This window comes from Elephantulus edwardii, unplaced genomic scaffold, assembly GCF_000299155.1.
Source record: "Elephantulus edwardii isolate Elephantulus edwardi_28Jun2011 unplaced genomic scaffold, EleEdw1.0 scaffold00019, whole genome shotgun sequence".
Taxonomy (NCBI): domain Eukaryota; kingdom Metazoa; phylum Chordata; class Mammalia; order Macroscelidea; family Macroscelididae; genus Elephantulus; species Elephantulus edwardii.
This window is the reverse complement of record NW_006399769.1, coordinates 9,343,184-9,354,863: the sequence shown is the minus strand read 5'-3', so window position 1 is coordinate 9,354,863 and position 11,680 is coordinate 9,343,184. Positions and strand designations below refer to the sequence as shown.

Here is an 11,680-nt window from a genome sequence, read left to right as displayed (position 1 = left end):
CATTAGCTGAGCTCCTGATGGATGGTAGTGAGAATGGCATGGCCAAATGAGGCCACTTTACAGGAGAGATGGGGAAAGAGCCACTAAGATAGACAATAACAATGTAGTCCTGCCTATGAAATAAACACACAGTGGGAAATTTCCAGTGAGCCTATTAGAGGAAAAGCACACTTGAAAATTTTGATTTTTTTTTTTTTTTGTTAAAAGCCTGCAGCGATTTCGTTGTAACAAGACCTTAAATGGGTCTGAATTAAATATGGTAAAAGGGTGAAAAAATTTTAAGTCACATGCAGAGTGTTCTGCCTCGCAGAAAGTGGCCCCTCCCCCACAGGTTTCTTTTTCCCAGGTGCAGCCATGGAAAAGTTTGTCAGTGTGATTCCTCTTACCTCCTCTGCCCATCTGATTGGTTTGTCTAAAAGTTGTGAATTTGTTTTAGGACAATATTTTTATTTGCGAAATATACTCCAGGGCAAATTTGGAGGGTTGTAGATGTGGAAACAGTTACGGGATAGAAACACATTTGTTCAGTGAGTTCTTACTTCTCCATGAAGAGGCTGAGAGATACTTCGTTGTGGGGCAAAAGTCTAGAAAGACCTGGTAAAATATCAGCTGACTGAAAATGCCAGGATAATAAGGGTCTGCGAGGAGGTAACAGAAGAGAGAGTAAAATAGAGCTGCGTTGCTATTTCCTTTCCCCAGTGAAAGAATTAGATGCCTAATTTTCAATGTGAATTTCCTGATATTGGAAATTGTAGATTGACAGATGTGATCTTTCTATTGGAAAGATTATGCTTTTTATTTCCTTTCATTACAGATTATGTCTACTTTGAGAATTCCTCCAGCAACCCATACCTAATCAGAAGAATAGAAGAACTCAATAAGGTATATATACCCTTGAGTGTTGTTCGTACTAATATTAAAAAACAATTTGGTTTCCATTGAGGGATAATTGGGTAAGGAGTAGAAGAGGTGTTTTTTTCATTCTAGATTCTAAGGAAGGAATAATCAGGAGTGGGACAGTTGTCCAGTCTTCTGAGTGTTATTTAGACAGTTATGATTGTTCAATATCAGTTATAATGGTGTGATTTAATTGGTATTAAATGATGTTCCTAGTTATGTATCTCAAGTCTGCAGGTCTCCTCTGGTCCTTGACCTCACCTCTTTGGTCAAGCTGATTATTCACAGTTGACTCTCCAGTAGATTTTCAGAGGCTGTTAAATGCTCGGGAGGTGATTGCCAGAATTCCCTCAAAAAGAGGGAACTCCTAGAACTCAAATAATCACTTTTTTATAGGTTCATAATTTTATTATTTTTTTTTGTGAGTTTTTATCTTTTCAGTTTTTGAAGGAGGTTGCTAGGAAATAGTCTTAATATGAATGGGATTTCGGTGTAACTTGTTATTGTTGTTAGGTGCTGTTGAGCTGAGTACAACCCTGTGTACAAAAAAAGAATAAATTTCCTCACTTTGACTAATTTTCAATACTAATACTATATCGAGGGAGCTCTGGTGGCCAAATGGCGAGAAGCTGTGCTGCAATACTGAAGGCATGTGGTTCGAGGCCACCAACTGCCCTGCGGGAAGAGAATGAGCAGTCTCCCCCCTTGTGATTAACTGCCTCTGAAACCCCCCCCCCCCCCCCCCAGGGTCAGCTATGGTCAGTTCCTACTGTGTGGTACACAACAGCTATAACTGGCCATATCCCTCTACTGATCATAGGGTTTTTAGAGACCTGTTATTTAAGAAGTGAATGGCCAGTACCACTTTCTAGTCTCTTTATTTGGGAGCTCTGCTAAAACCTGTCCACCATGGGTAACCCTTATGGCATTTGACACACCAGTGGCATAGCTTTCAGTATCACAGCAACCCTCAGATTATCTGAGTACAGAAAACTAACAGACAAGTAACATACAATGACTTAACTTTAGGCCCAAACATCTACATTTAGTTTTTGTACTTAATTGTTGGGATCCCAAGACATCAGATACATGATTGTTTACAGTAAATAGGTTTTTACAATGACATTCAAAGAAATCATAAACTAATATATTCTCTTTCTAATGATACTTCGGTTTCTTCCATACCACTTTGAAGGTTATTTCTGTACCTTGTGAGAATCCTAGAATTAAAAACTTTGAAACTAATCTGCATGTAACATCAAGTTAATATCTCTTCCTAAAGTGAACCAGTCTCATCCAGTTCTGAGTCCCAGGAAACCAGTCCCAGGCTGGTTCAGCCTGACCTTTTTTTGGCTTAAAGAGCCTTGAGATCTTGGTTTGCTTCTGAGAATGCCCTACAGACATTATTTGAGACTGTCAATGAATAGTGGTAAGAAACTGCACAGCAATCCCAAAGGTTTGAATCCACCAGCTACTGGGTGATGCAGGATGGTTAATCTCTTCCCATGCGATTTACTGCCTCTTGAGGTTCAGCTATGTGTGGGTTCCAACTTGATGGTACATAACAACAACAACAACAGTTAATACATAGAATAGCCTCTGTTTGGATCAGTCTGTGGTTGGGAACTGTTGATATTCTCATTTATTTTATTGATGTATGGCTCAAGGTTTTATGCCTTACATCAGTTTAATTAGAAAGTTAATTAGGCAGATTCAAAACTGTCCCTCTCTGACCTCCTTTCTTGTTTTTCTCCATAGTGCTTATTCTGTACATGCACTCTTGGCTGTTTCTCGCATGTTGTTTTGTTCCATTGAGTCGGAACCAACCCATAGATGACCCTCTAGTGGGTTTTCAGAGGCAGTAATTGTATGGGAGGAGATTGCTTATCCCTCTCTCTTGGAGCAGTTGGCGGATTCAAACCAGGTGTCTTTGGAATTGCAGCGCAGGTTCTTACCACTAGGCCACCAGAGCTCCCTCACATATACCCACTTTAAATTAGTGGCAGTAAAATCTATTCCACCTATTCTGCAATTTTCTTGGTTAGTGGCTTCAGGGAAGCAGATTGCCAGGCCTTTCCCTTGTGGCACTGATAGGTGCATTTGAGCCACAACCTGTAAGGTAGTACTGAGAACAAAACATTTGTGGTTCCCAGGGACTTTTTGCTCCCACTTTAGTTTGTATCAGTTAATCCCCATGACATGCCCTTTTTCAGTGCATTTATCACTTCCAAATAGACTGATGATGTGTTTATTTTATTCTTTCACTTACTATGATTTAAGTAAACTTTTGCATATATTGGTTTTTTTAAATCAATCACTCAAACATTTTGTTTTATAGCATTGATTACGATTAATGAAATATAATTTATGATGATGTTTGAGCAATCCTTTATTGTCAAATATACTTGATTGTGCTTACATTCGTTGCTTGTTTTCCTATACTAAAATGTAAGCTGTCATAGTTTTAGGGGGGCGCTCTGATGGCCTACTTATAATGAGTTGCATGTCAACCCAAAGACAGGTAGCTTGAGTCCACTAGCTAGCTGCTCTGTGAAAGATGGGCAGTCTCCTCCTGTGGAGTTTATAGCTTCTGAAAATCTGCTGGAGTTCAGCTGTGAGTTGATTCCGACTTGATGGAACATAAAAAGAACAGTGATGTTTATTTTGCTCAACTGATGTATCCTAAATGCCGTAGAATAGTGGATGCCACATAGTTAAATAGACCAGCTGTCTTTAGGTCTGTTCTGATTTATTGCAGCTCCATGTGTGTCATGAATGGGTACTGCAGCAGGTTTGCATCAGCTGCTTTTTCAGAAGTAGATCTGCAGGCTTCTCTTGGACTTCAATTTTTAGCTTTTTATTAGCTTTATACCATCTAGAGACTCCTACTACATAGTTAGGCGTACAGTAAATATTTATTTATTTATTTTTAATTTTATTATTTCTGTGTGAGTGTACTGTCAAATCAGATCTGACTGGTACAGGAGGAGATTGTCCCTCCTTCCCCGGCAGAGCATCTGGTGGAGTCGAACCGTGTGCCTCTGGGATTATAGTTGCAGCTCCTTGCCACTAGGCCACCAGAGCTCCCAAATATTTATTTTCTTTTAATTTGTATTTTTGTTTGAGTGAAAGTTTACAAAGCTGATTGGTTTTCCTTTCAACCATTTGTACTTATTCTGTTTCATGACATTACTTACAGTACCCACAGTATAATTACAATTTGTCCACTTATTCTCTGTGATTGTCTTTTTCTTAATCTTTCTATCCCGTTCCTTTCTTCCTTCTTCCTACCTAGGCAGTTAGGGCTCTTTTGATATTATGTAGTTGATTATTTTAGGCTGGCCTAGTGGGAAAGGTCTTTTCAATCACTTGCTCTAAGTCTGAGATCAGGACAATGAATAAAGATGATAGAAGAAAAATCAGTGCCTTTGAGAAGATAGTAAATCACCCACAGACTGCCAAAAGAAGAAACAAATATGTCTTGGAGAAGGTCCAGCCAGATTACTCCTTGGAGACCAGGATGGCGAAGCTTTGTCTCACGTACTTGGGGGTAGGAAAGGGGCATTATGCGAGGAAAGGTGGAAGGTCAGCAAGAGAGGGAGGGATTGGCCCTCCATGAGATAAATTGACCCAATTACTACAGCAGTGGGCTTAAGTGTGTCAGAATTGATGAAGATTGTATAGGATAGGACTGGATTCAGATCTCTAGTTCATAGGGTCAGTGAGCTGTAGTTTACTCGATGACACATAACTACTACCATAGTTGGTAAAAAGAGAGCTCTCGTGGCCTTGTGGTGCCAACCCAAAGGCAGGCAGTTTGAATCCACCAACTAGTTGCTCCTTGGGAGAGAGATGGACATTTTCCTCCTGTGTCAGTCACTGTCCTGGTGTTATTGTCATCAGTATTCCTTATGTAAGCTAGGTACCTGTCACCTCTTGCCATTAGGTGCCGTGGAGTTGAGTACTACTCGTAGTGCCCCTACAAACAATAGATCTGAACCTTGTCCTATCCTGTGCCATCCTCACAATCTCTGACCTACTTGAGCTCATTGCGACAATCATTGTGTCAGTCTGTCTGGTTGAGGGTCTCTCTTTCACTGATAACTTTCTAAGCATGATGTTCCTCTCCAGAGAATAGCCTCTTCTAACAGTATACCCAAAGTATGTGAGTTGAAGCTATGTCATCTTTGTCTCCAGGGAGCATTCTGGCTGTGCTTTCTCCGAGACATAACTGTTCTTTTGGCAGACCATGAGATATTCAGCACTCTTCTCGAACACCACAGCTCAAAGGCATCAGTTCTTCTGCTATCCGTAGTCAGTGTCCAGCTCTCAGATGCGTAGTGAGGGATTGAATAGATCATGCCCTAAATCAGACACGTCTTAGTCCTCAAACTGACATCATTTCTCCATAGCAATTTGGTGAGGTCACTGTCACATTATAGGCCTGTTTTTCTGAAAGTTGAGCCACAGGGTTTGGTTTTGTTTGTTATTTGAAGGATGACTAGAGACCATGGTCTCTGGGGTTCAACCACTCTCCTGGACCATTTTTATGTGTTTTTGTTTTTTGTTGTTTAAATATTTTATACTGATTTATTTACAAAGTTTAAATATATTGTTTTTCACAAAGGATCCTTGCCATTTCCTTCACCCCCCTCACCCATTGAATTGTGCAACCTTATGATTAACACCACCCCCCTCGCCCATCCTCACTTCTCTCCATCTCCTTTTCCACCCTGTCTCCCCTTGGATCCTCATACTCATTCTATAATAATGATTTTATACAGTATTTCTCCTTGTGGTACTGATTTAGTTCACTCAGCATAATTCTCTCCAGTCCCTCCCAAGTTAGGTAGTAATTTACAAAATGATTGCTCCTGTGTGCTGTATAGTATTCCATTGTATGAATGAATGTACCACAACTTCTCAATCTATTCATTTGTGGTTGGATATCTGGGCTCTTTCCATGTTCTTGCAATGGTGAATAATGAGCTGCTATGAACATTGGTGTACAAGCTTCTGTTTGAGCCTCATTTTCTTGGGGGTACTTCAAGTAATGGAATAGCTGAGTCATATGGAATTCCTATGTTCAGCTTTTTGAGGAAGTGCCAAACTGCCTTCCAGAATGGTTGTACCATTTTACAATCCCACCAACAATATATAACACATTTCTGCAAGACACAATAAAAGACCTAAAGAAATGGAAAAATGTGCCCTGTTCATGGATAGAAAGACTCAATGTTGTAAAAATGGCAGTCCTACCCCAAGCAGTCTATATATTCAACACAGTACCAATACAGATACTAAATTCATTTTTCAAGGAGATTGAAAGGGAAATTATTAAGTTTATCTGGAGAGGAATGAGACCCCAAATAAGCAAGACACTTCTGAGAAACAAAAATGAAGAGGGAGGCATAACACTCCCTGACCCCCAAACCTGTTACATAGTGGTAGTAACCAAAACAGCATTTTTATTATTTTGAATTAAATATTTGTTAATTTCTCAAATGTCTGATGTTAACACTTGTACATGGCTTTATTGTTTGAAAAGTAAATTTCTTTGATTAATTCACTTTAGAAATATTTCTTGACTTACTACCCATCAGACACTTTTAGCTACACTAGGGATGCAAAGGTGAACAGTGATTTAGCAGGGAAGGCAGACATCGGCTAAATGATCCCACAAATAAAAGTAGAATTGCAGTTCTAGCTTTATAAATGTCATAGCATGGTGCTGTGAAAGCATATAATCTGAGGATTCACATTTGTTATCTTTTTTAAGTCTCACAATAACCTAAAACCTTTAAAGTAGATAAATCATGAATCCTTATGAGGCACACAGGGTTATACTTGTAGCTTGAATCTGAATCCTTTCACACTCCTTTTCCCTTTTATTACCTACCATTCACTTGTAAAGTGTTCCCCCCCTTCCTTACTCCTCCTTGCCTGCTTTCAGCTGTCATTACTATAATAGTATTCCTCAGGGACCTGGGATAACTGAACTGTAACTCTGTAAGAGATGAAACTGTAATGTTAAAGAATGGATGGAGTCTTAGTAAATAAGAACAGATGGACTTGTTAAATACTAAACACTTAAATAGGTTAAGTATTTCTGAAGCTGTGTGGAAAAATCAGACTTATTTCTGTTGAGTTACAGCCAGCTCATAGCTTGTCCTGCAGTGGGTTTTTGGAGACTGTCAGTTGTATAAATGTTGGTTGCCCATCTTTCTCTCACAGTGCTGCTGGCAGAGTTGAACTGGCAGAGAGCCATGAGTGACACTTAGGTTAGGAGTGCAACTGTCTGTGGACTGGGCCACCGGAGTTCTGAGACTGAGAAGTGAGGTGGGAAAAGACATCTCCTTTTTAAAACGTTAACTGTTTATTAAACACATACTTGTACCAAGTATTGTCCCAAGCTTAGAAATAGGACAGTGAACCAGACAGAGGTGGTGTCTGTCCTCAAAGAGTCTTTATTTCCATTTGATAAACACGTGCAAAGATAAATAAACAGGCATAAAGAAACTGATAAATTGTATTAACTTATAAGAAGGAAATAAGCAATAGACTTAGCATAGTAAATAACAGAGCTCCCTTCCTTTAGGTGAGACAGGGAGGGATGTTAAGGGCATTGAAGTTTAGACTTACAGAGTGAGAAGGAGGAAGGACCACAAGATCCGTAAAATGGACTTTTCTACATGGGAAGGTTTGTATGACTGGTAAATCCATGTTATTTATTTAAGTAAAATGTAACTCATATGCTGTGACCTAATAAGTTAGGGAAAGAAGGGACATTAATCTATTTTTAACAAGACTCTAAATAGAATTTACTGTTTTTGACAAAATTCTTAGAATTGCTGTCAAGCATCATTTTAAAGAAAATTCATTTATGGGATGGTCTTCTGTTTTAAAAACAAATTCTTATTGAATTGCTTCCTTTTCAACGTTAGCAGAACTCTACTATTTCTTTTATTTAGTAACAGATTTATGTTTAAATTTTCCCTTCTAAAAGTTTTGGGAACTTTTAGATGCAAAACTAAGTTCTTTACATATGAAAATAGCTTAACACTATTTTATACTCCCTTTCCTCCTCTCGCCTGATTTGTGCTCAGATAAAATAAAGACTGTCTTTCAGGGGAAGAATATAAGGTTAAAGTGGAAAAGAGCATCTGGTGGATAAGGAGGAACAGTTTCCTCCTGTACCAGTTAGATCCGATTTGACGGTATACATACACACACAAAAAATATTTAAAAAATAAAACAACAAAAAACCCTTGTTGGTAAGTTCTCTTTAGCCACTTTCTGAATTTGTTCCAGAGTAGTGTTGCTATTGCTTCTAAAGACTGAGTTTGCACATAGGCTACAAAAAAACGTTTTGTAAGTAATAGTGAAGTTTTCTTAAAAAAAATAAAGTCTTAAGAAATGTGAAAGTTATTTTTGTAGGAAAATGTGTCATGTTTGTTTTTGATTGATTATACCTGTGAGATTTTGTGTGTGTGTGTTGTATATATTATGTGAAATACAACTGCATGTTGTTATCATAGTCTGTATATTTTACTGTTAGCCATTTAAGTTGCTGTGAGATTCACCTTTTTTGTGTGTACATACCATTGAATTGGATCCGACTGGCACAGGAGATTGCCCCTCTTTCTCCACAGAGCATCTGGTGGATTTAAACTGCGTGCCTTCGGGATTGCAATGTAGCTTCTTTGCCACTAGGCCACTGGAGCTCCTTGAGATTTGCTTTTATGTTTATTGTCATATTTTGAGAGGTACAGGGGAGTTTGATGATTTTTGTCCCATGCAAATAGATCTTCTCCAAATCCTACATTTGTACTTCAATTCTGCACTCAATTTATGGGAGTACCTTAAAGGTTTTCATGAAACCCAAGTTTAGAACCTTGGGAGCTGAGTAGAAATTAGCAAAACAAAGTCCTTCTTTATACTTTTCCCCATCTGCACAAACCGTAGACTTTCTGAAATGGAAATTGAAATAAAAAAAGAGTATGTGGAAGAATGTAATGATTTTAGAGCTTAAAAAAAGCCCTTTGTTCCTTGAAGATATTTTTGTGTTTGTGAAAATAGACATTTAAGGGACTAACATAAATGGAGGAACATCTCAGGAGAAATGTATGTTCATTGTTGATGATTCTTTATGTCTGTGGATTTGCCCATGACCTTTTTTTTTTCTCCTGAAAATGTTCTGCTCACAGGGCTTCTCCTGATGATATTTTTTAATTTCTTCTGAGCTACTCAAGTCAGAGAACCTTCAAACAAACCTGTTTCTCCTTTCCAACAGACTCTTTCCTTGAGCAAGAAGTAGAGTCTGCAGGAAAAGGAAAGAATAAAGGAAATTAAGACTGAAAATACTGTGGGAAATCAGAAATAGTTTTTTATCTTTATCTTTTCACCAGAGAGAATTGTTGAGAAAGTTTCATTAATCAGATGAGGTGATGTGTGTGTTTGGATGTGCATCCTTGCAGAAGGAAGCCTTCTGAGGACAGGACAGGTGACCTCAGTGCTTAGCACATTGTTTGGCACATAATCGGTGCCCAGAAGACACTTGCTGAGGGGAAAAAATAACCAGATTTTTAAATATAGAGTATTGCTTCTTAAACTATTTGTCGTGAATTGAAACTTAGAAATTTTCAAACTGCTACTTTAATAAAATAAAAAATAGAAAATATTTAAAAAGTGAGAAAATAACAGAACAATGAAATTCCAAAATGACCTGTAAAAAATACAAGCCTCAGGGAGCTCTGGTGGCCTAGTGGCAAGAAGCTGCACTGCAATCCCAGAGGTATGTGGTTCGAATCCACCAGATGCTCTGCTGGAGAAGAAGGGACAATCTCCTCCTGTACCATTCAGATCTGATTTGACGGTACACACACAAAAAAACAATAAAAGAAAATAAAACAAAATACAAGCCTCAATTTTTAAAATTAGATTCAGTAGGTATAAAATGAACTCTTGTCAATTGCTATAATATGCTCACTTTCAATTTCTGTACTTATTTCATTATACATGGTTGTGGCTTCATACTGGGCAGGGGACCATAATTTGAGTATCTGAGTGGTACAGGAATGCTTGAAGTGTTGTGTGTCTGTGTAAGGTAGAGAGAAAGTGGAATACTATAGTTATAAACTACGTAGTAGCCAATATTTTGGTGTGTGCATGGGCCAGAAAAGAATATTTGAAATTAAGCCCTTATGCTACCATAAGCATATTTAAATAAGTATTTAATTAGCTTTGTGGAGCATCCCTATTGTAGAACCTTGTTGATGAGGCAGAAAAACTATGCTTTCTAACTCTTGCTTTGAATTTTTAACGTGATTTTAACTCAGGAAGACAAAAATGAAAAAGAACTTAAAGTTGAAGCCATTGATTTTATTTACATGGAAATATTGGCCTGCTCATTTAGCAGATTGCTGGATCATTACTTCTGGAGGATGTATTTGATCACAGTATTATGAAATGTAGAAGCATTTTTGGTTAGGATTTAGTATTTCCATTTTAAGGAGGAATATTTCTACAGACCTATCTCTCTGTAGAAATGGAAGACCACTTCATTCTGGGGAAAGGGGACTGTCAGGGAAAAGAGAAGGGACCTCACACAATAGATTGCACAGTAGTTGCCAGTGGCCTTAACCTGACAGAGATCATGAGCATGGTGCAGCATGTAGCAAGGTTCCAGTGTGTTGTTCATAGGCTCATTGTCAAATGTCGTTGACTCAGGGGCACTGGACGTCTGTCACTCTAAAATACTGCTGCTGAACTTCACAAGATTTAAATATCTGCACCATATACATGTTTTTATTTCTTTATACTTGAATATGTTTGTAGGTACAGAGAAATTCTAGAAACTTGTTCTCAAATTTATTTGAAAATAGGAATCACAATAGCTTTTTATTGTCATCTCTTTGTTTTTATAAGCAGCCGTGAAAGCAGTGATTGACCTTGAAAGTTCTCAGAATGCAAAGAGAATTGGATACTAGGAAGCAGGCCTCAGCTGCAGTAAATTACTACCTAACTGAATATTGATTGTATTCTAGACTGTAGTCGAAAAAGAACTATGCTTCAGTATTCATAACTCAAGGTTCTTAATACTTTCATATGTGAAGATAAACTGAATACCACTAAGAATGTTGACTGTTATGGATTCATAGACTACCTTGGGTGGGAAGTGCTTTATACCCATCATTTATAAGGGCTGTTCCACTGCTAGAGAGAGACCTTCACTATTGGGGAGAGTGGGGAGGGCCGGGGGAGGTTAGCTTGTTTTTCTGATAATGGGTTTAGAGAAATATGACTAAGTATCTTAAAGATGACCTTTACAATTTTTTAGATTAAACCTAATCAGAGTTAACTGTGGCTGACTTAAGTCATTAAAACAGTCTAACTGTTTTAACTTAATTGATGCCAGTGAATAATTTTGTGTTTGACATTATAGTTTTATTTGACCTGACCATTCTTAATTTGAATTATTTAGCTCTGCGGTGGTGGTTGGCACAGTATAAATTGTGGCGTGATCTTATAATTGAGAAGTATTTTATTTTATGAACGATTCAATTTAATAATCAGTATGGTGACATTTATTTTTCTTATTTCTTAGACTGCAAGTGGCAACGTGGAAGCAAAAGTAGTATGCTTTTATAGACGACGAGATATTTCCAACACTCTTATAATGCTTGCAGACAAACATGCAAGTAAGTTGTCTTTTTCTTGAAATTAAAAAAAAAATATTTAAAAACCTAACATTTTTTTCTGTTTATGAGAGAAAAATACTTGT

At 37.8% G+C, this 11,680-nt stretch overlaps 1 protein-coding gene across 1 annotated transcript in view; it reads left to right on the top strand.

Annotated features, from left to right (window-relative positions):
• The first annotated feature begins 354 nt into the window (after positions 1-354).
• The window catches only part of MTA3 (metastasis associated 1 family, member 3), a 222,757-nt gene continuing 211,431 nt past the window's right edge, over positions 355-11,680 (top strand). Inside the window, exons 1-3 of the mRNA XM_006882383.1 lie at positions 355-406; positions 815-882; positions 11,504-11,597. Coding sequence (XP_006882445.1) covers positions 355-406; positions 815-882; positions 11,504-11,597 — 214 coding nt within the window. The remainder of the gene's footprint in view (positions 407-814; positions 883-11,503; positions 11,598-11,680) is intronic.